Source organism: Dermacentor andersoni, chromosome 8 (genome assembly GCF_023375885.2).
Source record: "Dermacentor andersoni chromosome 8, qqDerAnde1_hic_scaffold, whole genome shotgun sequence".
Classification (NCBI taxonomy): domain Eukaryota; kingdom Metazoa; phylum Arthropoda; class Arachnida; order Ixodida; family Ixodidae; genus Dermacentor; species Dermacentor andersoni.
In genome coordinates, this window is record NC_092821.1 from 133307381 (window position 1) to 133329404 (window position 22024).

The 22024-nt window shown below is 48.1% G+C and overlaps 1 protein-coding gene across 1 annotated transcript; it reads left to right on the forward strand.

The window, feature by feature from the left end:
* The first annotated feature begins 10958 nt into the window (after nucleotides 1-10958).
* LOC126525733 (uncharacterized) lies at nucleotides 10959-15715 on the forward strand. The gene is made up of 3 exons (XM_050173657.2): nucleotides 10959-11418; nucleotides 12691-13000; nucleotides 15066-15715. The coding sequence occupies exons 1-3, from the start codon at nucleotides 11024-11026 to the stop codon at nucleotides 15375-15377; spliced, it is 1017 nt and encodes a 338-aa protein (XP_050029614.1). The 5' UTR covers nucleotides 10959-11023; the 3' UTR covers nucleotides 15378-15715.
* The last annotated feature ends 6309 nt before the right edge of the window (nucleotides 15716-22024 follow it).

Sequence of the window (22024 nt, forward strand, 5' to 3'; positions counted from 1 at the left end):
GTCCATGGCATATGAGCAACGAAGTGTGATTCGTTTTCTATGGAGCAAGGGGGCAAAAGCCCATCGAATTCTACAGGGAAATGCAGCCCACGTATGGGGAAAGGTGTCTCACTTTGAGAAGTGTGACTGATGACATCTGACGACAGGGGCATCTCAAATTTAGTGCTGCGATGGGACAAATGTCTGAACCGGTGTGGGGAGTATGTGGAAAATTGTGTAAGGTACCTAGAATAGTATGTATATTTGCAATTGCCTGTATGTACCTCATTTTGGCTAGTAAAAAATAGGGGCAAGGACTTCCTGATTCGCCCTTGTATGTGAAGCAAAGCTTTCATGAAGTGCTTAATATAATGGTATAAATTAGCTCATTTCATTCCTTTGTCTTTGGCAGTGACACAGTGACAGAAGTTCCACAAGGTTTAAGATCACGCTTGGACTTTTTCGTTTGGGGCCTCTATTATGGTTCAGCAATAAGTACGTTAAATTCGCTCTGAATTGAAGGAATTTCTTACGGAGCCTAACTGTGAATACCCTCTTAAATTTGTATTGTTTCCTTTCTTTTTATTGTACATCTGCTTTTAGATCACTGACAATTTATTCTTCCCACAATTATTGTTTTAATTTTCGCATGTAAGTTCACCTTTCAACAGCACTTATCAATATGGCAGTCCCGAAAGTTTCTTTGTGGTTATAACTCGGAATAATGCACCCATTTCATGGCCTTCAATTCACACCAGTGTGTGCAAGTGCGGTGTAAGATGGCCAGGTTGTGAATAAAATATGATACCACTGCCTCTTCTCATCGACCTGAATTAGGCTCTTGCGACACCATACGTACAACCGCAAAGGTCAAGCAAACGCTTCATAGCTTGCTAGCACTAGAAAAAAGAATTACATTTGGAATGTTTTACTTACGTCCTAATAACCTGCAGAAAGGATGACACTTCTTTAGATGTGTGGCAAGAGTCATGTGCTCAGTTTCCTAATTGTTTATTTTGTGTACCCGTGACGTTTTACTGATATATGGCTAGATTTGAGACTCTGTGCAGCAACTTTAATTAATACAATGTATTGTGGTTCTGGTATTCCAGGTGACCACATCCCTGCACTGTATGTCTAATTGAGCCATTTTGGGACACCGCTGATCAGACCTGCGCTAGAAAATTTGATATATGTGGAAATAAATGTTTTTTTTTGGGGAAAAAAAAAAGTGCTTGAAGAGAGACTTCTGGATGTTTGATGATGGCACCGACAGGGGAAAATGTAGCAAGTTTTCTTCTTTCATCCTTTTTTTTTGGCAGTAATATATATCGGGATGAATTTTGAAATGACCCAAGCATTCCTAATTAAACTGCATGCGAAATAGTTGATTATAGTCATGCAGCTCAAATATATTGCAGATATCTGTTGGAACGAAGCTCACAGAAAATTTAAATATTTTTAACCTATGTAGGTCCGTTCTCTTTTTTAATGATGCCAAAGATGTAAGAAATGTGCGGAAAATAGATGTTCAGCATGCAGCATATATTGGTTGGTGACTGCAAGGTTTACAAACGGTTCTATGCGTTACAGGCTTTATTTTGTATACATGATGACAGTTTGGTGTGTGCAAATGTTCGCAGGAGCAGATGGAATAATTAACATCCATGATTGAACTTACCCTCAGATAAGCTCAACACACACGCCTCTACATGCACACACACCACCTCATACTCTCAGAGCTGACTGTGAAAGCAAGAAGATTAACTTCGACAACGACGGAATGAGAGATGAAATGCTTGTGCATGAAAGTATATTTCACAGCACATTTTAAGTCGAGGACATGTGTTGGGTATAATGAAATGCTGCTTGACTCAGATATATATTACGACTTGCTTTGAAAACTTTTCATAGTTTGGGGCAGAGATCGAAGCGCACACAACTGACTGTCTGCACGCACGCATTCAACAGCTCAAAATGGCCAATTAATTGCCGCGTTAATTGCCCATCATGTGGCGAGAGCCGGTCCACCCACAAGCCTTCCCTTTATGTTTTTTACGACAAGGACACTAGGCTTTAATATTATCAAGTGGTGCTCTTGTCTTTTTCCTTCATGTATTAATTGCACTATCCTAGCTGCATGTATCATGTGGAAGCTAGCTACGTAGCTATATGCTCTGTGCCTTAATTCTTTGGCTGCTTCGTCTGTTGGCTTTATGTGCTACATTCACGCATGCGCACACCATGTACGTACAACTTGCAATGACCAAATACTCTAACGACGATCTTTCACTGGCGAGTTGTGAGTATGACAAATGCGGCGGCCGCATTCAAGAATGCCCGTGTACCATGGTTCGGGTGCACATTGAAGAACCCTCAAGTGACCAAATCAATTTGGAGTCCCTCACTGCGGCGTGCTTCATGATCAAATCGTTGTTTTGGCTCGTAAAACCCCACAATTTGATTGCATTCTTTTAGGCTGGAGGGCGGGAGCAGGGCTATGAAAATTATTGTATATATAGTGGAAATATCTAACGGAAGGTACTACAGGTTTTATGGAGTGACATGTATGACACAGTTCTCGAGGGGACGTCCTCGTCAAAGCATACAGAAAACGAAGCGAGGCCCCTCCTCATCTGAATCCGCCAGTTCTGCATAGAAGCGGGAAAAAGAGGAGTGCATGGTTGCAACCGTTTACAAGTTCATATTGCCGTAAGCGATAGATTGGCATGACGTGCTCAGAAAGTGGCACGGCTTAAAACGTGGGCCCCGAGATTGCCCCCCGATGGGCTGGCCGGCGATGCTGGCTCGACTTATACGTGACGATTACGAAACCCTGTCTACGGACGAAAGTAAAAAAAAAAAGTCCATAGTTGTCAAAGCTATGTTAAAGCCTTTGTAAGGTCAATACGTGTCGTAAGCAACCTCGGATCCTTTTCCCGGTGCATGCCGCGTTTCCGATCTTGGAGGCCCACCAAGGCGTCAGCGCCATCTGTTCGTTCCGCACTGCAACGACTTAAAACCCGTCCTTCGGCGTCGGCTACGCTACCGCAGCCGTGGCCTCGTCGTTGAGTGTCCGCCTCGGCTGCGGGAGGACGTAGGTTCAAAACCATGCGGCCGCCGGGCACCCACCGGTCATCCAAAATGGGCACAGGCGACCCCCGGCCCGACACTCGGCTTTCTTCAGGGGTGAATCGCTCTGGGAAAGGAGCCCGCGCCATGCAAATCCCGTCGAACCCTGTGAGCAGAAGCAAACCTTGGTAAAACAGGGGGAAGCGACAACAAACCTGCACCGTGCGCTCCGCGCCGGCAACACAAAACCCTACGAGGCGTAAAAGCCTGCTAACTCAACTCCCAAAATGAGTGCAGTGTTTACCACTGAGCTGAAAACTCCAAGATGCCACCGCACCTGAAGCGTGCGACAACCTTGAGAAACTGGAGCCGCACGTTGCGCGGTTCCCGCTCACAGACCGCGTGACTGGCTCGCGTCGCAACACGGCTGGTGTGCCTGACGGGTGGCACATCACAGGGGCTCCTTTTTTCTATCTTAAAAATTTAAGCTGTCTCTCTCTTTTCGGTCTTCGTTTTCAGTTTCTCGCTCAGTAAACTGGAACGATCACGGAGACTTTAACGCGAACATATAAAGCACGCCAATGCGTACAGGTGTGATTGCACAAAATAGAGAAGAGTGGTAACCACAAATAACTCCAACATAATAGGTGGTACTGAAGCTGCGATTAATCAATTTGTGTTGGAACCATAGAGTTCCTTTTTGGTACTTCTCAGCAAATAACAACAACATGGCTAGGCGTTACAAAAATAATAATAAAAAAATACAGGTAATGTTCGGCTGTTTTCATGTGTCATCAAGGCTACTTCCGATCCTATGATGATCGCCAGCCCGGCAATCCTGACTCGATATTCTAAAGTGAAAACGCGGACTTCCTTCATCCATTGAGTGAATCTGTTATTCCAGATTAGATTATGGGGTTTTACGCGCCAAAACCACTTTCTGATTATGAGGCACGCCGTAGTGGAGGACTCCGGAAATTTCGACCACCTGGGGTTCATTAACGTGCACCTAAATCTAAGTACACGGGTGTTTTCGCATTTCGCCCCCATCGAAATGCGGCCGCCGTGGCCGGGATTCGATCCCGCGACCTCGTGCTCAGCAGCCTAACACCATAGCCACTGAGCAACCACGGCGGGTTCTGTTATTCCATATTTGTTGTAAGTATACATCGTAGTGCTTTTCTTCGAACAGCTTCTATCTTGTTAATGAGTTGTTTGGCGAGGGAAACAAAACAACATGGGAATATTCCTAGACAGATGTATTTTATGCGCGTAGCTAATTCGTGCTTGGAAGTGCTATATTTGGTCAGACGCCTGAGATAGGGTGGCTACCCTACCTGAGAGAGAGAGAGAGAGAGGGAACCTATTTGGGTGAGGGAAGTTGGGTAACGATGCTAACATGACAATCTTATGCAAGGTCATGTGTTAAGCCAAGCTGAATGTACTTTTTAATCGGACTTTTAAGTGTGGTGCGATGTATAGCGTACTGCACACGTGCCCACCCCGAAATTGACCGCCGCTTTGAAGAAGTCTTTGCGAAGTGCACTGCTGCACTAGAAGGCACAAAAAGCTGCGGAGGGTCTAGTAATTGCATACGGTTCTGCATTGAAATACTCACAACAACAAAATGGTCGTGAAGTGAAGGAGATGAGGTCGGCTCCCTAATTGAGAAAAGAATGGTAACGCCATCTGTCGCTTTTACAGCAAAGCATGGCTGCGAGTTCTGTGTTTTGCATAGCAGCGATAGATGGCGAAACCGTTTTGTTACCGTTAATGTTGCTGTATATGCTCCCGCAGGGAGCATATAGGGAGCATATACAGGAACACTAGTTACCGTTAGAATTACTGTATAGTTACTGTTAGAGCATATACAGTAACTCTAGTTACCGTTTTTTTCCATCTAAGATTAGCAGACGACATCGACGACTTGAAACAGATACGTACTTCGCGTAAAACAGGCGCTTTGAACATGAGCACGAACTTTTCCCGCTCTGCCACCCTTTCGTCGTCTAGTGCACATTTAAACAACATTTTCGTCTGCGACGCTCTTTCGCTGAGCATCTATGCCAGCGCCATCTGCCACATCAAACGGGAAACGTAGCGACGTGGCTATAACTTGCGCCTCGTGGACCGGGCTACGTCACCGCAGTCGTGGCCCAGTGGAAAAGTGCCCGCCTCGACTGCGGGAGGTCGCGGGTTCGAATCTCGCGGCCGCCGGTGACCCACCGGTTCGCCGCAATGGGAACAAGCGTCCCCCGGCCTGGCACTTGGCTTCCTCAGGGGTGAAATGAGCTTGGGAAAGGAGCCCGCGCCTTGAAGGCCCGTCGAAACACTCGCGAGCACGACGTCGACCAATTCTCGGGGGGAAGGAAGGGTCGAGCTCCGTGGCCCACAAAGACGTGTCGCTGTGTCCTTGAGGTCGGGACAAGCCACGACGACGAAGTCAGACGTGCGCCGAAATCAGTCAGACGTGCCCGCAGACAGCCGGCAACGTTCGAGAGCTGCATGAGCGCGGCACCTGCTCGCGATGCCGCGTGCCCTGGCTCACCACGCATGGGCGGTGTGCCTGTGACGGGTAGCACACCTCGGGGCTCCTTTGTTTTTTTTGTTTTCGTGAGGAGTGACACTGACTGTTCTACCGACAATGCGCAGTGACCCGGTTCTGCCCAATGAGACGAATCTTTCGCGACGTCTAACCTACAATGTGCGCTCACGGGTAGCTCTGAAACACAGGTGCATCTCGCATCGAAATAGCGCGCATGATGTTTGACGGCTTCTCCTTAACGGTCATGTGCCACTGTGACACCTGTGGTGCGGAGTGTCGTACTCTTTGAGATTGACCTCCCATCACCACATCCTTCCCTCGACAAGCGTCGCTGTACATCGTCATCGTGACATATCGTGCAGTGAGTGCATCGACTCCGCAAGCTGTGCACCCGCTTACGTTTATACATTCGAATACAGGTCGACCTATTTGTTTTCAAAAACGTTGTCCAAAAATTGGTTAATCAATTTCGCAAATAGTACAATTAGTTCAGGAGTGTCAATGAGAAAATTGTAGAACCACATGAAAAACTCCCGATACACCTTTCTGTTGCCCAATACGTGCTACATAACAGTGTTTTTCCGAGCGTGAAAGCAGCCCGCAAATGCACGCGAAAATGCCGCGCGACTGGCCGCTCGAGGCACTTTGCGTGTATTCGCGGGCTTCTTTCACGCTCGGAAAAACTCTTATGCAGCGCGTATTGAGCAACAGAAAGATGTATCGGGAGTGTTTCATGTTGCTTTACGATTTTCTCATTGACACTTTTTATATAATTATGCAGGACGAAGCATCGTGCAACGCGATTGAAGCTAAACCTGGTGGCACAAGACGTGATCGCACGTCAAAGTGCGCGGTTGGTTTTAGCTTTCCCGCTCTGCAGGCGGAGCCACGGAACGGCAGTTGAACAAACGCGCAATGAACAAAAAAGTACTGGCATAACTACTGGGAACCGAAAGCCTCAGCAAATCTTGATTCTTGCTCCGTGATCTCGATGCATGAGGCACATTCTAGCCACTACAGTACACTGTATAGCCACTTTACATGAGGTCACGTGTTGGCTGCGTGTTGGTCACGTGTTGGCTTGTCAAGGCTGGCTGCGTGACGTAATGCTCTCTTTTTAACTTTTTCCTTCCTCCATGGCTGGTTGAATGCAGCGGAAGCAATTTTGGGAGCCGAAAACACGTCATAGGCATCAGGTAGGTTTTGGACACCACCTACCTCTGATAGTGTCTTCCCCCCCCCCCCTGCGTCTATGACGTGTCCCGGCTCCCGCAATCGCGTCCGGCGCACTCAACCTGCAAATGCATGGCCTTTAAGACCACCATTTTAAATCCAGACAGCGCCACCGTATGAGGACGTGTATTTAGACAACATCTATTGGCGGAATGGCAACGTATAAATTTGTATACACAGATTATGATCACAGCGATTATAACAACAACAACGACCACAAAAAAAAAGCGGTACGTGTTATTCGAGCAAGCTTCGGAAGGAAGCGGTGCAGGCAGAGCTTCAGTGTTGCACGCCACGTTGTTCATCTCGGAGGTCACGAAGACGCCAGCGCCATCTGTTCCTTCTTGTTCCCACTAAAGCGATACAAAACCCGTTTTGTGGTGCCGGCAATGCCACCGCAGCCGTGGCCTCGTGGCAGAGTGTCCGCCTCGGCTGCGGGAGGTCGTGGGTTCGAAACCCCGCGGCCGCCGGTTACCCACTGGTTATCCCAAATGGGCACAGGCGTCCCCCGGCCTGACATTCGGCTTTCTTTAGGGGTGAATCGCTCTGGGAAAGCAGCCCGCGCCACTAAAATCCCGTCGAACCCTTGTGGGCGAGAGTCTTCTCTCAAACGCAGTCGAGCCCTGGCTATGCCAGCGGCCCGCTAAACTCAAACCGCAGCCGGTGTTTACCACTGACCACGAACTCCTCAACACGAGACGTGCATCGCGCACCTCAACCTTGAGCAGCGTGTCCCGCGGTTCCTGCTCACAGACCGCGTGACTGGCTCTCACGCTACTTGGCTGATGTGCCGGACGGGTGGCACATCACGGGGCTCTTTTTTTTTTTTCTTCTTAAACATGGGCTTTTTTTTTTGCATTGGTTTGGCGTCCGTCGGTGTCTGGAAGCGTTTTAAAGGTCGCTTTAATTTGTCCGTACGGGCGGCAGTAGCACAGTTGGCAGCGATACTTCCAGGCACTTAGTCGAAGTACAATGTTTGAGAGATTCTTGTGTCGCGTCAGTGTTATCGCCGGGATAAAAATCGATAAAAGTACTGCACTTATTTCGCTACCAACGCTAGGCAGCAGTAAGTGCTTGTAAGTGTCGCCTCTTTTGTGAGGTGTTGCATTGTTGTGCAGTCACTTGCTCCAACGCTATAGCTGGGCTTTCCTAACTATATGGCAGGCGCACATGCCGGTCGTATTATTGAAGTAGTGAAGGCGCTTGCTGAGAAGGCTCCTAGTAGTATGAAAGAGGTTGTGAAGGTCGTGAATAAATTAACCACTAAGCTTGATGCCTTCGAAGTCAACATTTAAGTTTAGGTTGGCAAGGTCGGGGACTCCAACTCGGAAATTGAAGTCGAGGTTGGTAAAATGCGCGAATCTGTCGAATTCACGAATGTGAGATTTGAAGAGTTTAAGATGTCGAGAGCTTTCGACGGGAGCTAATAGAGGTGAAGACTCAAAACCAACTCAAACAAATCATACTCTCCCTCCCAAGTCTTTATTTTCCTTTTTTGGCGCAACAATGTATTCATTCAAAACCAAGAGATTGCAAAACAAAACAAAGATGTGACCAGACAATTGGCTGACACAGATAGGTAGATAATTGAACTTAAGCAGTATGGAAGGAACATGAACGTAGAAATCCTTGGGTTTCCACGTACTGCAGACGAGAATCTAAGGGCGACAGTGGGTACAATGACCACTTGCTTGGGAATTGAGCTGTCCGATGGAGACATTGATGTGGTCCATCGCGTCCCATCCAGGGATAAGGATAAAGCGAATGTTGTGGTAAGGTTTGCAGCCATGACATCCTGCGACATATTTTTTGTCTGCAGCTAAGAAAACAAAATAAAACACGAGTTACCTGCCTTTAGAGGATACTGATCCAATCTACATCAATCAACATCTCTGCTTAAAAAATGAGCTACTGTTCAGGAAAGCTTGTGAGGCAAAGGGAGAGAGAGAGGAAAAAGAAAGGAAGCTTGCCTGGATATCTCAGGGCCGGATGCTGATGAGGAAAGCTGAAAATTCCGTGGTTCTACACATTCAGTCTGAAGGTGACTTTGCCAAAATTGTGTAGGTGCTCGTGTTGAGTTTACCTCTGTGTTTATCTTTATGCTCAATCTTTCAGATCTTAAAGAAACAGAAATGTATTAATATTTCCGTTTTCCATTGCAATGTGCGAAGTCTGAGTAGGAATTTAAACACTCTGGTCACCTATATAGCGCGACTATAGATGCTGTTTTCGACATTATTGCTGTGAGTGAAACGCGGTTGAAGGCAGATAAAACAGTCAGTAAGCAGGGTTTCAGGCTGTTAACGCAACCACGGAACTCGCGTGCGTGACGGGGTGGAGTTGCCTTGTTTGTATGTGCAGTGTCATGTTTGACGCATCTGTGAGTAATAGAACTATAGAATCGCTATTTGTCAAGATTGAAAGAGGATCAGTCATTGGTGTTGTGTATACCGCCCGCCCGGTTCTTCGATCAAAGCGTTTCTGAAGGAATTTGAGTCTGCGCTTATATGAGAGTTTCCTGCGTGCAGTGCAATCATATTACAGTTGTCGGGGGCTTTAATATTGACTCGTCCTGCGATACCTGGAATGAATACACGCTTCTCTTGAAATCCTTTAACTTTCATAACGTAATAACTGACAGGACTCGATGGCAACCAAAGGTCAGTGGGACGCCTCGCATTGCATGGGCGCTCACGGGAAGACAACAAATGAAGCTGCACAAGGTGATAAGGGCTCGCCAAGTTTTGAAGTGAGGGAAGCTCACAGCAAAACTGATTACGAAGAACGACTGAGGAATATGGAAAGAAGTAAACGGGTTCCTAGACTGTTCAAACATTTGTACAGGAAAAACATTGATTTACAGTGGAGAAAAAGAACTAGGAAGCTTACCAGCAAGTATATACAGGGTGCCCCAGCTAACTTTAGCCAGAGTTTGAAAATATGCCGATGCACTCTACGACGACGCGACCAAATGCATGTTGCTGACTATCTGTATGGAGTAAGTCACACTGTTTTTTGCATTCTGCATAATTGCATATTTAGTCAAGACTAATTAACAAACTTCTGAAGCAACGAAGTTAGGCAAAAAAAAAAAATGAAATTAAGAGGTTGAAGAGCGCTTTTCAAACCGTCCGATTAAACAGTTTCTAACTTTCTATCTATTAGGAATTAGTGTTTTTCCGCTTACTTCAGATGTCCGCGAAATAGAAAAAAAAAAGGAAAAACACGTGACTTGCCCGCTTGCGCGTTATGATTGCAGCGTTCCCAAATATTTCGCGTACAAACGGACGTAGCATCTAGAAGGGTGTGCTGTGATATCCGATGATATCTGTGCTCCCTGTGACTGCGCATATCACTGCAACCAGATATAGGCAGTTTTCTTTGACCGAAGAGAAAAAAAAAAGTCTCTGACTAGCGAAATCTACAGACTTTATGCGTCTAAATTATTGGCGAAACTGACAATCGTGTCCTAACCGGCAACTCGAATTATCATTTACAAGGCTGCCCCCAGTGCGGTATTCCAACACTTAAATTTTACTTGCGCAGGTGTGGTCTGGCGGTATCCCCTTTGTGCTACCTCTGCAATGAGCCGGAATCCATTGATCACTTTTTATTATCGTGTCGGCGGTTTTCTACTAATCGAAAACGAAGCTTAGAAGTTGCGCTTCGGAATCAAGGACTACCTTTATGCAGTGCTGTTATCCTTTCACTTGGAGCAACGATATTCGGATGTAGACACAGGAACGTTTGCCAAGCCATTTATAATTTCCTCTGTGATACAAAAGGACTTCCTTATTAATATTTCCGTGGTTGATAGATTTCTCCTTCAGTAAATTATAAATTTAGAAAATTCAGAAAGTCAGAACGCAAATTCATGGTTATAATAGTGTTAATATTATTATTTGAAATTTAACTTGCTCATTCTTGCGTCTATCCTTCATGTATTTTATAAGTTCGCGCTACTATTCCTATCTAGGCAAGGCTGACTACCTTATTACACCCTACTTCATTTAGTATCGGTTTATTTCTCATCTTCGATTATTCGTTCATTTTCCATTTTTATTACTTATTTATTAATCAACTAATTTATTTCATGTTTCAATCATATTACGTCACGGTTCCTGGCCTATCCCCCGCAGTGGGTTTGTGCCATTGAGGCTTCTTCATAATCATCATCGTCTTCTTCGTGTTCCAATGGCTGAGCGGGGCGCACCGCCGTCACCATCGATGGAACCCGCCAGGAAGAACGCCGCGCCGCCGACGTCGCGTTCGACGCAATCCTTCGACGTCGCCGCCAGGTCGCCGTGGCCGTGGGCGACGAGGATGCCCCCTCGCGGAACGGCCGCCCTCCTGGTGGTCCTGCTGGGCGCGCTGTTCTACGCCTACCAGGAGGACGTGATCCGGTGGGCGACCCGCGCGAGGCGCAACATGCACAACCAGCTCTTCTACAGGGACAACAAGTGCGAGGCCGTGCGCGTGCTCAGGACCTGCGAGCGCGAGGAGCTAATCAAGGTGCTGTTCGTCGTCGACAGCGAGCCCGAGAACGCCGAGCGGAGGCGCTTCGCGCGGCTGTCGTACGCCAGGCGCAGGTACGCCGCAGAGGACACGTGACTTGGGTGCCACCTCAGGCAGACTCCGTTCGATTCTTTGGGCTGTGCGCAGAGGGAAGCTAGCCCCTAAGTAACATTGGGACTTGTCTCGCGAGCTTTAGTATACATCGCGATTCAGGTTCTCTCTCTCTTTTTTTTTTGAAGGTCAACAGATTGTGGCTCCACTGAACCCGAAGCTCACTCGAGCCAAGGCCTCGACCGAGCGTCGCTCTGTGGCCATATGCGGCGGGAGTGACTGGTATACCTGCCGAGAGCCGCGCCACTGGTGCATTATGGGATATCGATCCGGGTGATCAGCAGAGGGCCTCTATAGAAGTCGCTAGAATCCAACTATAGTGCCGCGGGAAGGGTCGGCGTTCTCAGGGCCACCCTGATCTGACGCCGTTATCTCCATCGATCGGAAGGAGAAAGACGAGGACAGATCGTCACCACGTGTAGCTACAGCTTCGACAAGGTATAGCCTCCTCTGACGCCAGCCCTCCTCCTGCCTTTCAGGAGGGGGGGGGGGTCGGGCTATGGTCGTGTTGACTCTTGGAAAATAGGCTCTCCGAGGGCTGCAGGCTGTGTCGAAAATTTGGCGCACTCGCGATAGTCAGACCCGGAGAATCACCGTCCGAGAAGCTCGAGAGCAATGCTATACTTTGCAATCGAAGTCAGTGATCCGCCCTTGGGGCGAAATTCGCCAATTTTCGCTACCGAAGCTTCGAGAAGGTCGATTGACGCTCCCTCGTTTTTACCTCCTTCGCATGTATTTCAATATTGCCGACTCAGCTGTGTGTGCTGAAGTGTGGATGCACAGAGGGCCCGGGGGTATACACAACGCGGCTTTGTGGTCGTAGTTTGTACTGAATACTACAGCTTAGTCACCGAGTTTAGTCGTAGAGGTTGTCATATACTCAACGCCTGCTCCAAAGCTTCTTTTTTTAAAGCGAATATAATTTCTTAGCTCTTTCGTACTTTTTATTTCTTAGACGTACATGTCGCGCCAGAGCTTTGGTGGGTCTGGATTTCTCGACGCACGATGAAGCCCTCGGTCTGTATTACCGCCGCCGATGCGCTGGTTGCCGGCTCTGTTCCCTACAAAATACCTTTTGAAACAAGAAAGCCTACCTAAGTGCCTTCGCCATAACGAATCTACTTCTTCAAACGCATCGTTCATTTAACAGAGCAAATGGCTTTCAAGAAGCATTCGGCTTACGTTGACAATTGGTTTCTTCACAATTTGTTTTTTTTTCTCTTTCCTCCTCGCAGGTTCGCCTCTCCAATCAAATGGCTCACCGTATTCCGGATGCGCGGCAACAAGACCGAGGACGAGCTGGAGTCCCTGGTGCGCGAAGAGTGCAAAATGGCCGGCGACATCGTCGTGCCCCGCGGCCCTCACGCGGAGATCGCCGGGGAACCCGGCAGCCGGAAGATGGCGCCCACTTTCCTGCCGTTCGTGTCGTGGATCCTGGAGAAGTGCCCCAACGTGGACCTGGTGGTGCACATGCACGACGCGGTGCTACCGCACCCGTTCTACCTGCCGAACTACCGGGTTCTCCACATGGACCACCAGCCGCAGGTGAAGGGCGTGCCGTCGCCTCACTATTCCATATAGTCGTCAAACGAGTACCGACAGCCCATTTTCGACTGTATTGCGTCGAGTAAAAAACCCTGAATACCTGCACCCTGAATAATTTGACAGAATAGCTTTTCCGCGAGCCGGCTTCGGCTTTGTTGCCTAGGAGGTGACTGTCGTGACGTCACGATGCAGACGCTGGTCACGTGGGAGCAGGACGTCGCGTCGTTTTGACACGCTCTGCGGCCCGCTCGTTCGTCTGCTATGCAGCTACATTGAGCCTCACAATGACTAACTGCATACTGGGGTACATACAAACTGGGATACATAGCGCAAGAATGACACAGGGACAAGCAGGAACACGGTACGAGCGCTAACTTTCAACAATTGCTTTATTGCAGCTGGTGAACATATATATATATATATATATATACTCACTGGGACGCCACTGCTGCAACAGACACACTGAAGGGAAGGAGGAAAAGCAGTCATGTGACTACTATACCCAAAAATTCAAGCTCTTTCTTTGATAAAAGAATAGACGGCGTGCTAACGCAATCGTCACCTGCTCTGGCTATCTCAGCTGCTTCGACAATTTCCCTCGTAATCTTATTCCCGTGGCGATAGACAACAACAGTTTGTTTTAAGAGAGGGGAGCACGGTGCCTTCGCGTCACATTTTCTACAATGGGCAGCCAGATGCCCATCTATTGCGATGCTCTCCACTTTATTACTATGCTCCGCCAGACGCACGTTTAAACATCTGCCCGTCAGTGTGTCTGTTGCAGTGGCGTCCCAGTGAGTATATATATGCTCACCAGCTGCAATAAATCAATTGTTGAAAGTTAGCTCTCGTCTTGTGTTCCTGCTTGTCCCTGTGTTATTCTTGCGCTATGTACCCCAGTTTGTATGTATCCCACCAACACGCCCAAACTTCTTCCCTGCTAAAGTGCATATTGGGGGCCAGAACTAACCGAAGCGAGTGCCATAACGCCGCGATGTCCTTCTTCCACGTGACCAGCGTCTGCATGGTGACGTCACGACACAGTCACTTCCTAGGAAACGAAACCGAAGCTGGCTCGTAGAAAAGCTGTTCAGTTAAACTATTTTGGGAGGTGTAAGGTTTGGAAATATATTTTGTAGTGTTTCGAGGTACCGAAATTTTACTTAACGCAAAAAAGAAGAAAGAGTCCGAAAGTATCATGTCAGTAACCTTTTAATATCATCGCACGAAAATAGTTGGTGCCTACATCGGAAGACCGAGTGGCGGGTCCCTCAGCATTAGGGGAAAAAAAAAATCTCGAGTGTAACTTTTTTGCGTAGTGTATAGGCGCCGGATGTTCGCCTCGGTCGCCATGTTTCGAACGCTACCTATGACGGGAGCATGCAGTGAGTCACGCAAACATCACATCAGTGCGAGGAATGGGTTCAGAGCTTGCAAACATGTAACGATTCTGCGCGCGATGGAAGCGTTGCAGCAGCCGTCGCACTAGCAAACGCAGCCAGCATGTTTCAAGCAGATGCCAAGAACCATCCGAAAGAATACAACAGCCGGGACTACAACGTATCTCCGGTGCACAGCACCATGTATCGGATGCCCCTCGTTGCGCGACCCGATGTAGCAGCATATAGCAGACATGGAAGGAGGAAAGAACTTGAAGGCAGCATTTCCCAACGCGAGTGAAGCCAAACGAGCCGGCTCAACAAGTGGCCGCCACGTCAGAGCGAACAGTAGGTTTTAGTGCTGACACATGCACCTCTTTAAGAAGCATACCGAGTCTGGTTCTTAGAAACTAGCATAATAGCAAGGTATTTAGGGCACCGTCACGTGTCCTATTTTTTTTTTTAGGATTTCTAGATTTTCTAGGATGTCGAGGAACTTAATTGAAGCAAAAAATAAAAGCAACATTTGTAAACATGTCCATATTCCTTTAGGAGAGCTATCCGGATTTGTAACCTCAGATAACGGCACGTCGCGATATCGTGACAACAGACCAGTTTAAAGGCCACCCAGTGTGACAGGGACGTACAAGACTCTGGGCCCTCACGTGACTACGTCACTGCCGCAGGTGATCCACTGCCACGGCACCGGCTTCTCCACGGCCGAGTGCAATGATTCGTCCGTGCTCATGACCAAGAAGAAGGGCATCGAGGCCCTCGCGCGGAATGCCTCCGAACAAGAGGGCCTCATGGTCACGGGCAACCTGGAAGTCAAGGACCTGGCCAGCTACATCGCGGTGAACGAGACCATGACCATGCTGTACACGATCGGCGCCGTGCTGTTCTACACGTACCCGCCCAACTTGAACGTGTCCATGATGTCGCTCTGGCAGGAAATGATGGCCGCGCCGGAGAACAGCCCCCACTATCTCTATCTTTGAGCCGGGATCTCTGAACGGCCCCCACTGACTCGGCAACTTTACTTTCAGCAGACAGACCGCACAGAGGCTCGTAACATGGCAGAGGGTTGAGACTGAAAACGCCCGTCCGTTTACAGTTCGCAATAGGCAATAGCAAACAAGCAAGCAAGCAAAGACACATGGCCATGCTTTCTTCGCACAAACAATAACACACAACATAACGTTCTTTTGCGTCTTATAGATTAACATCATCATTATCCGAAACTGGACACTGCGTTGGTTTTGCTGTGCGCCGGGGATCATATAGTGGGGGAGTTTTCTTCGAAGCCGTGTTGAGATAAATGGCTGTTGTGACTTTTTGTTGTTGTTTTGTTCTGTTTAAGCTTATGAACCTGTGACGAGACACCACTCAATTGTGTTGTATCCAAAGTCCCTAAGTCCGTGGCGAGGCTCCCGTTGGCCGGCTGCTGTGGCACCGCTTGAATCGCCGAGGGTGAAGAATTTTCCAGCCTTGTTTGGAGAGGAGAACGTTCGCTTTTTTTTTCCCCCGGACTTTTCCAGGTCATGAAAGTTTTGACTCGAGGTCGCGAGACCGTACCCTCTCACGAGAATGGCTCCCCTGTGAACTGCGGCTTGGGGCTTGTGACTCGAGAAGACTTGAGGCTTTTTAAGTGCTATCGCATAATTCAAGTTCTTGCGCAATCGGAGATTTAGTGCGACGTGACTCGTTCATCGCTGTGACGGTTTGAGTGGACGCAAGTTTTTCTTTTTGTATTTCTCACTACACACAGTTGTGTTTAGTACAACCTAGTCGTCAGTGGTATTGTGCGTTTTCGAAGGTGAGTTTTTAAAGTGTCAGCGAGCGCGACGCCTTCCATCTCTTACGGCAAGATGCACAATATTCTTTGGCAGTAGATAAATTTATAGGAGGGGGAAGCCTAGATACTCGGTTTCGCAGTCGCAGTAGACTAAGCAGGTCTACGCCATGATTTGATAAGCTCGTAGGACTTCATTACTGCTAGAGCGAGAAATATCGGATGAACTTGTTTGGAGCTCGGTTTAGCGGAGGAAAGTCATACACGTTGTGACAGGTTGAGAACGGAGAGTCGACTGACTTTGTTGCAAAGTAAAAGCAGGTTTGACGAGTGGCTGTGGCGGCGCCCCAGTCGGGCAGCCGCTTCGGTTCCAAGGGCAGGGGGCAATGACCCCACGGCGAGGCACGGCGAGGTAAACTGGATTTCCGGAGCAAGGGGCGACATACAGTTACGGACGGTCGCTACAAACTGAAAGACAAAATCATGAGTCACAACAACTTAATTATGCAGCAACGACTGCCGCTTCCATCAGGGATCATTGCATAGAGTGCACTAAATGAACGAATATGTTAGTCTATTTCCATAATAAGTGTAAAATTAGACAAGGTGGTAATACGAAACAGTAATGATGCACATGGAGGCTAGCGTAAGCCGGGAATACGATTTTTTTTTTACCAGAGAAATTCAAGTGGGCCTTAAGTGGACAAGCAATACAGTGATACACTTGGGCTATGAATAAACAAATTATGCAGAGAAGACGACTTGGAAACGAACAGAAAACTAGAATTAAGAAAGCAATCCGTGCAGTGGTTTCTGACATGTGGAACGCGTATTGATTGCGATGTATGGCTGAAAAAACAAGTAATTTTTTTTTCTGCAGTGAAATCGTTTTTAGCGGTAAACTTGCATGTACAGTACAGGGGCTCAACATCAACCCCATTAATCTTTTTTTCCCATGTGCATGCAATGACAATATCTATTATTGTTTTCTTTTTTTTCCTTTCCCGGCTTCCTCCTCTTCCTAGGGTCTTTCTGTCTCCGGTACCCTTACCCGTGCAGAGTAGAATGTAGTCGTCTACATATACGCAGGCAGAATTATCTGTGTTTCATTAAGGAGCTTTCTCTCTTTCTCTCTCGCATCGCCTAATGACAGTGCGAAAATTGTTTAGAGCAGCCGGCACGGGAACGGTATACCTATTGGGTGTGCATGTGTTGGCATCGTGTTGTATATAAGTGAGTGATAGATCTACTTAATTATGCGTGTGCAATTGGTTGCGAAGTAATTGGAGGAGTAACTTGAGTTGCATGGAAGTGGAGTGCTTCTGGTGTGTCTGTGATCCAGCTGTTTGCAATATAATTAAGCTTGAGTGTCCATTAGTGGGTCCCTGTTGATGGTGGATGTAATTGCTATCCTTTGTACCTCTCTACGCGTGCCATTACGTTAGCGGAAAGAAACCAAGCGGAAGTTGCGTATTCTAGAACTAATCTGACTATTGTGTTCAGGGCTATATTACTGTAGTTCCTGGTGAAGCTTTGAGGCGGCTGCATTGACGTAATCTCACGTACGATTCCTGTATAAGGCGTTGTGTAATAATCAACCCGAGACCCTGTGCTTGTTTAGTGTTAGACGATTATGATTAGTAAAGTAAGTACCGTATATATTCGGCTAACTGCCGCGCTCGTGTAAGGGCTGCACCCCCAATTTGGAGGGGAATATTCTGGGGAAAAATTCAAAACGTCCCGCCGGAAAACGAAGTTAGTTCTGTTGCCGCTAGATGACGCTAGCTGCTTTTCCATCGCCGACGCTGCAGGCCGGTGCCGCCGCGCCGTTATGTGTGGCGCGTTGTCTCGGCAGTGTCGGCAGTGTTTCCCGTCAGATCGGTGGCATTTTGCATCTGGAGAAGCCCTGTGTGGGTCAGTAAAATAAAATAACAGAAACGTTTACAACATGTCATTTGTGTCTCTCTTACCCTCTGCTACGGTTGTACAAACAGTAGGGACTTTTAGCGGGCCGTCATCAGCCTGATTCGAGGCCGTACCCAGGCAAGATTCTGGAAAGTGCGGCCCTTACACGAGTATGTACGGTATGTTCGGGCTCCAATAAACATATCTTTAATGTGACTAGCATTATTAGCCCACTTCAGGTACTTTCTAGCTTCTCTGAGTCAAAAAAGAGAATTAAATTTTTTAGGTGCTGGGCGGAATAGGTGAGACGTAAATTCGCAAAGGCTTATTATGCTCGGCGCTTCTGGTTCAAAAGAGGACTGTCCAGGCGCGCTGTTATACGTTCGCGGGACCACTCGCGCTTGCGCTCTGTGCATCGATGATCGACCACGAAATCTGAGCATCGACAGTCATTTGAAATAATTCCTTTTCAGTCGCATCGATCGAACAAGTGAGTTAGCCATGCGTGCTGTCGCAGTTTCGTGCCGATCTTGAACGACGGGTCGAGCTTTCTTGTTCTGCGTGTTGACGACGAGAGTGATCTTGTAACATTCCGGTCGTGAATGTCAGGTTTGTGCTAGAACCCGTCGCTTGCACTAACATGTTCACCTGTCGTGTAGCCATGGATAAAACTCGTTGCGCAAGTTCGCACAGCTGCAAAGCACATTGTCTTTCCCAAAGAAAAATACCTTCCTTAGATTTGGCTTCTCGGACATTTATATCAATTTGCAGCATACCTTTATACGTTTTGCTGCGTGCACATATTAATCATATGTGTTGTTTTGTAACAACTTGTTGTTCACGTTACTGATAGTATTTCCTGGAATGTGCGTGATAACGAATCGTTAACCACGCGGTCGGCGTGATTTAACCAAGATTTAACACAGTATCTCTTTCCACCACTCCACTCCACCAAAGCATTTCTTGTAAAAGTCTTAACGAGTACAAGGCTGTAGTATGCCCCCTTGTGTTTGGGACACTTTCTGATATTTGTGTTAGTTAAGAAACATAAAGCATGCTAGAATCGCTCGCCCCACTGCAAATGGCTTGCACGGCTTTATAAGAAAAACGGTGCAGCTTTGTGACCACTATAGGCTAGCGTTTCTCGCCCTGTGTACCTTTCAGAAAATATGCGAAAAAAATTATGGCATACGTCTTTCCAATATTCCCAGTACACCCAGCCAATCTCACATCGAACACCGAAATAAAGTCGCTATACCAAACAAGGTGCTTTCCTAAATGGTGTTTGCCTAAATGGTGCTTGTCTAAATGGTGGCGCCAAGAGAAAGCTTGGATTGGAACCGTTGCCCGCCTATAGTGCATGCGCTACTAAACCATGTATGCTTTTATCAGCCTAGTGAAATTAACATGAAATAAATAAAAAGAATTGTCGTTGGCAAGAACAGAATTCCCTTGAGAACAAGCAAGTGCAAATAGCCATTTAAGATAAGCACGAAACCGCGACATCACGCATAGCTAATTCACGTGTTCGATTGATTAGGCTAAAACATATTTTGTATGATTGCCTGAGCTCAGATCAGATCTCCTGGTCAGTCATAGATGCGACCACCACAGGCTATAAAAATTAGCAGCATGGGCAATACCTTGCGATTGAGGCTCAGAGAGAGCAAGCGCGACCGACTCCGCAAACAGAGAATCGTACACCGGAACCGTCATCCTCAGAACCGGAAGCGCCGAGCAGACGACGCGTCCCATGAGCGTTTGCGAGTTTACGCTTCACCTGTTGAACCCGCGTCACTTGAGTTCCTCAAGCACAGCAGCTTGACGCTTCAGCGCTACCCTAAGAATGCTTTTTTTTTTGTGTTCGAGCGAAGCTCGTATTGACTTACAAGTTTCGGTGGCGGTCTGGTCACGCAAAAATGCAGTTGCTCCCAGAGCAGAGCAGCCGCGGGAAAGGGCGGTTTGATGAGTTGACAGCTGCGCCAGCGCCGGAGCGTTGGTACTCCAGCTGCATAGGCGCGCGCTCACGCCACGCGCGCAACCAATCGGAGCCGTTTCGCTTCCGCCGGGGAGGAAAAGGGCAGGAAAGGGTATCGCGCGCGCAGCGTCGGCTTCGTTTACGTTAATTCATTTTCGGAAAACAGATGGGACGGTCACGGGTTGTGCGTTCCTCCGAGGAACTGGCAGCGTTCGACGAACGGCGGCGAGTACTCACCCGTGAAAGTGCTCGCCGTGGGCGCGCCGATCCAGCCGCCAAGGCCTAAATATAATCGGACGTAGCGTGAACGCACGCACACGTTACGTCACGTTGGCGAGAACAACAGCGTCTATAGTTCGACCGATGGTTCGACGCACTGGCGCCGCCAACGTAACCGGACGCGGCCAACGCGCTCCGACGCGCCCGGCGTCTAACGACGCTCGCCCGCGCGCCGATAACGCCGGACAATAAACGCGAACAAACGCGCCTTTAGAGACGCCCGAGCCCAGGCAATCCGACAGCAACGAGAAGATCCCGAGCTGAGGGAGCGGAGGCCGGAGATATCCGGCACCGTTACCTGTGGGTTATTTACAACCGTGACGAAGGTCAGGTGCACGCAGTACAAGCTTCGCTTAGCCCCATTATCCGCCGGGGGAAGGGTTCTTAATTTTTTCCCCCCTTCCGACTTGGCAACTACGTACAAACATCATGCCAAATAAATACAAGTTTAAAACCACCAGTCGGGATCGAATCCCGGCCACGGCGGCCGCATTTCGATGGGGGCGAAATGCCAAAACACCCGCGCGCTTAGAGTTAGGTGCACGTTAAAGAACCCCGGGTGGTCCAAATTTCCGGAGTCCCCCACTACGACGTGCCTCGTAATCAGAAAGTGGTTTTGGCACGTAAAACCCCATAATCTAATCTAGCCTAAAACACCAGTCATGCCAGCACGGAGGCACAGCAGGATGATAGGCTCACAATTGTCTTTCTTCACGCTGCAGTTATACTCGCTACCGTCACCATTGGTTTCCGCAAGGTGTTCCACTGGATTCGCGTGGCGAGCCAATCGTCCATGCTCCTGTGGCCGGCAAATTAGGTGAACCTGCTCCCGCCACAGTTTGCCCGGGTCAAAGTCGCTACCACATACACATATGGAACGACGGCCCGCTCGTATCTTTGGCTCACCACTGCGCAGCCGCGTTACAGCATCGACAGCAGCGGGACGCTTAAAGCCAGGGAATGCGCTCTGGTCAGTCTGAGGTCACGGAGGCACCGACAGGATGGCAGGCTCACAATTGTCTTTTCTTCACGCTGCAGGTCAGTTGCATTTCCAAACTGCCACTTCTTTGATTTAAATCTAGTAATCGCTTCGTGCCCAGAAGCCTTGAGTGACCCGTTCCGTTCCTTGCTTCTTTCACTGTGCGGTGATGTGGAAAAGAATCCTGGCCCATCCAAGGACTAAGTGCTTGCTGCAGTACTTAAAACCGTGAAGGAGTTAAATGAAAGATCTATTATAATGAAATCTGCACAAAATTCTATGTTGCACGTAGCTTTGCGTGAAGTGAGTTTCAGTTGCAGTCCAACATTCGTGGTGTTTGCACCCTGCGTCCCGTTTGTATAGCGCTGGTAACAAGAACCAAGAACGTATAATAAGTGTAACTAACCCAGTTAACAGCACTACCGACACCAGACCACTGCACAGAGAGTACGAGAGTTTTCACGGCGAAGCCTTATGTTCAGTTCTCAATGGCTCATACCCCCGTAAAACGCGTCGACGACACGAACTGTCATCAATCGCTCATACTCCCGTAAGCACTCATACCCCTCAAAGCAAGCAAGATTGATGATAAAGATGGATGGTAAAGCGAGTGAAGATGGATGACTAAGCGAATTAAGTTGATGACTCCGGCGAGTTAAAGGCAATATAATTAAGATTGATGACTAAGCGATGTAAGAGGATGAGTAAGCGA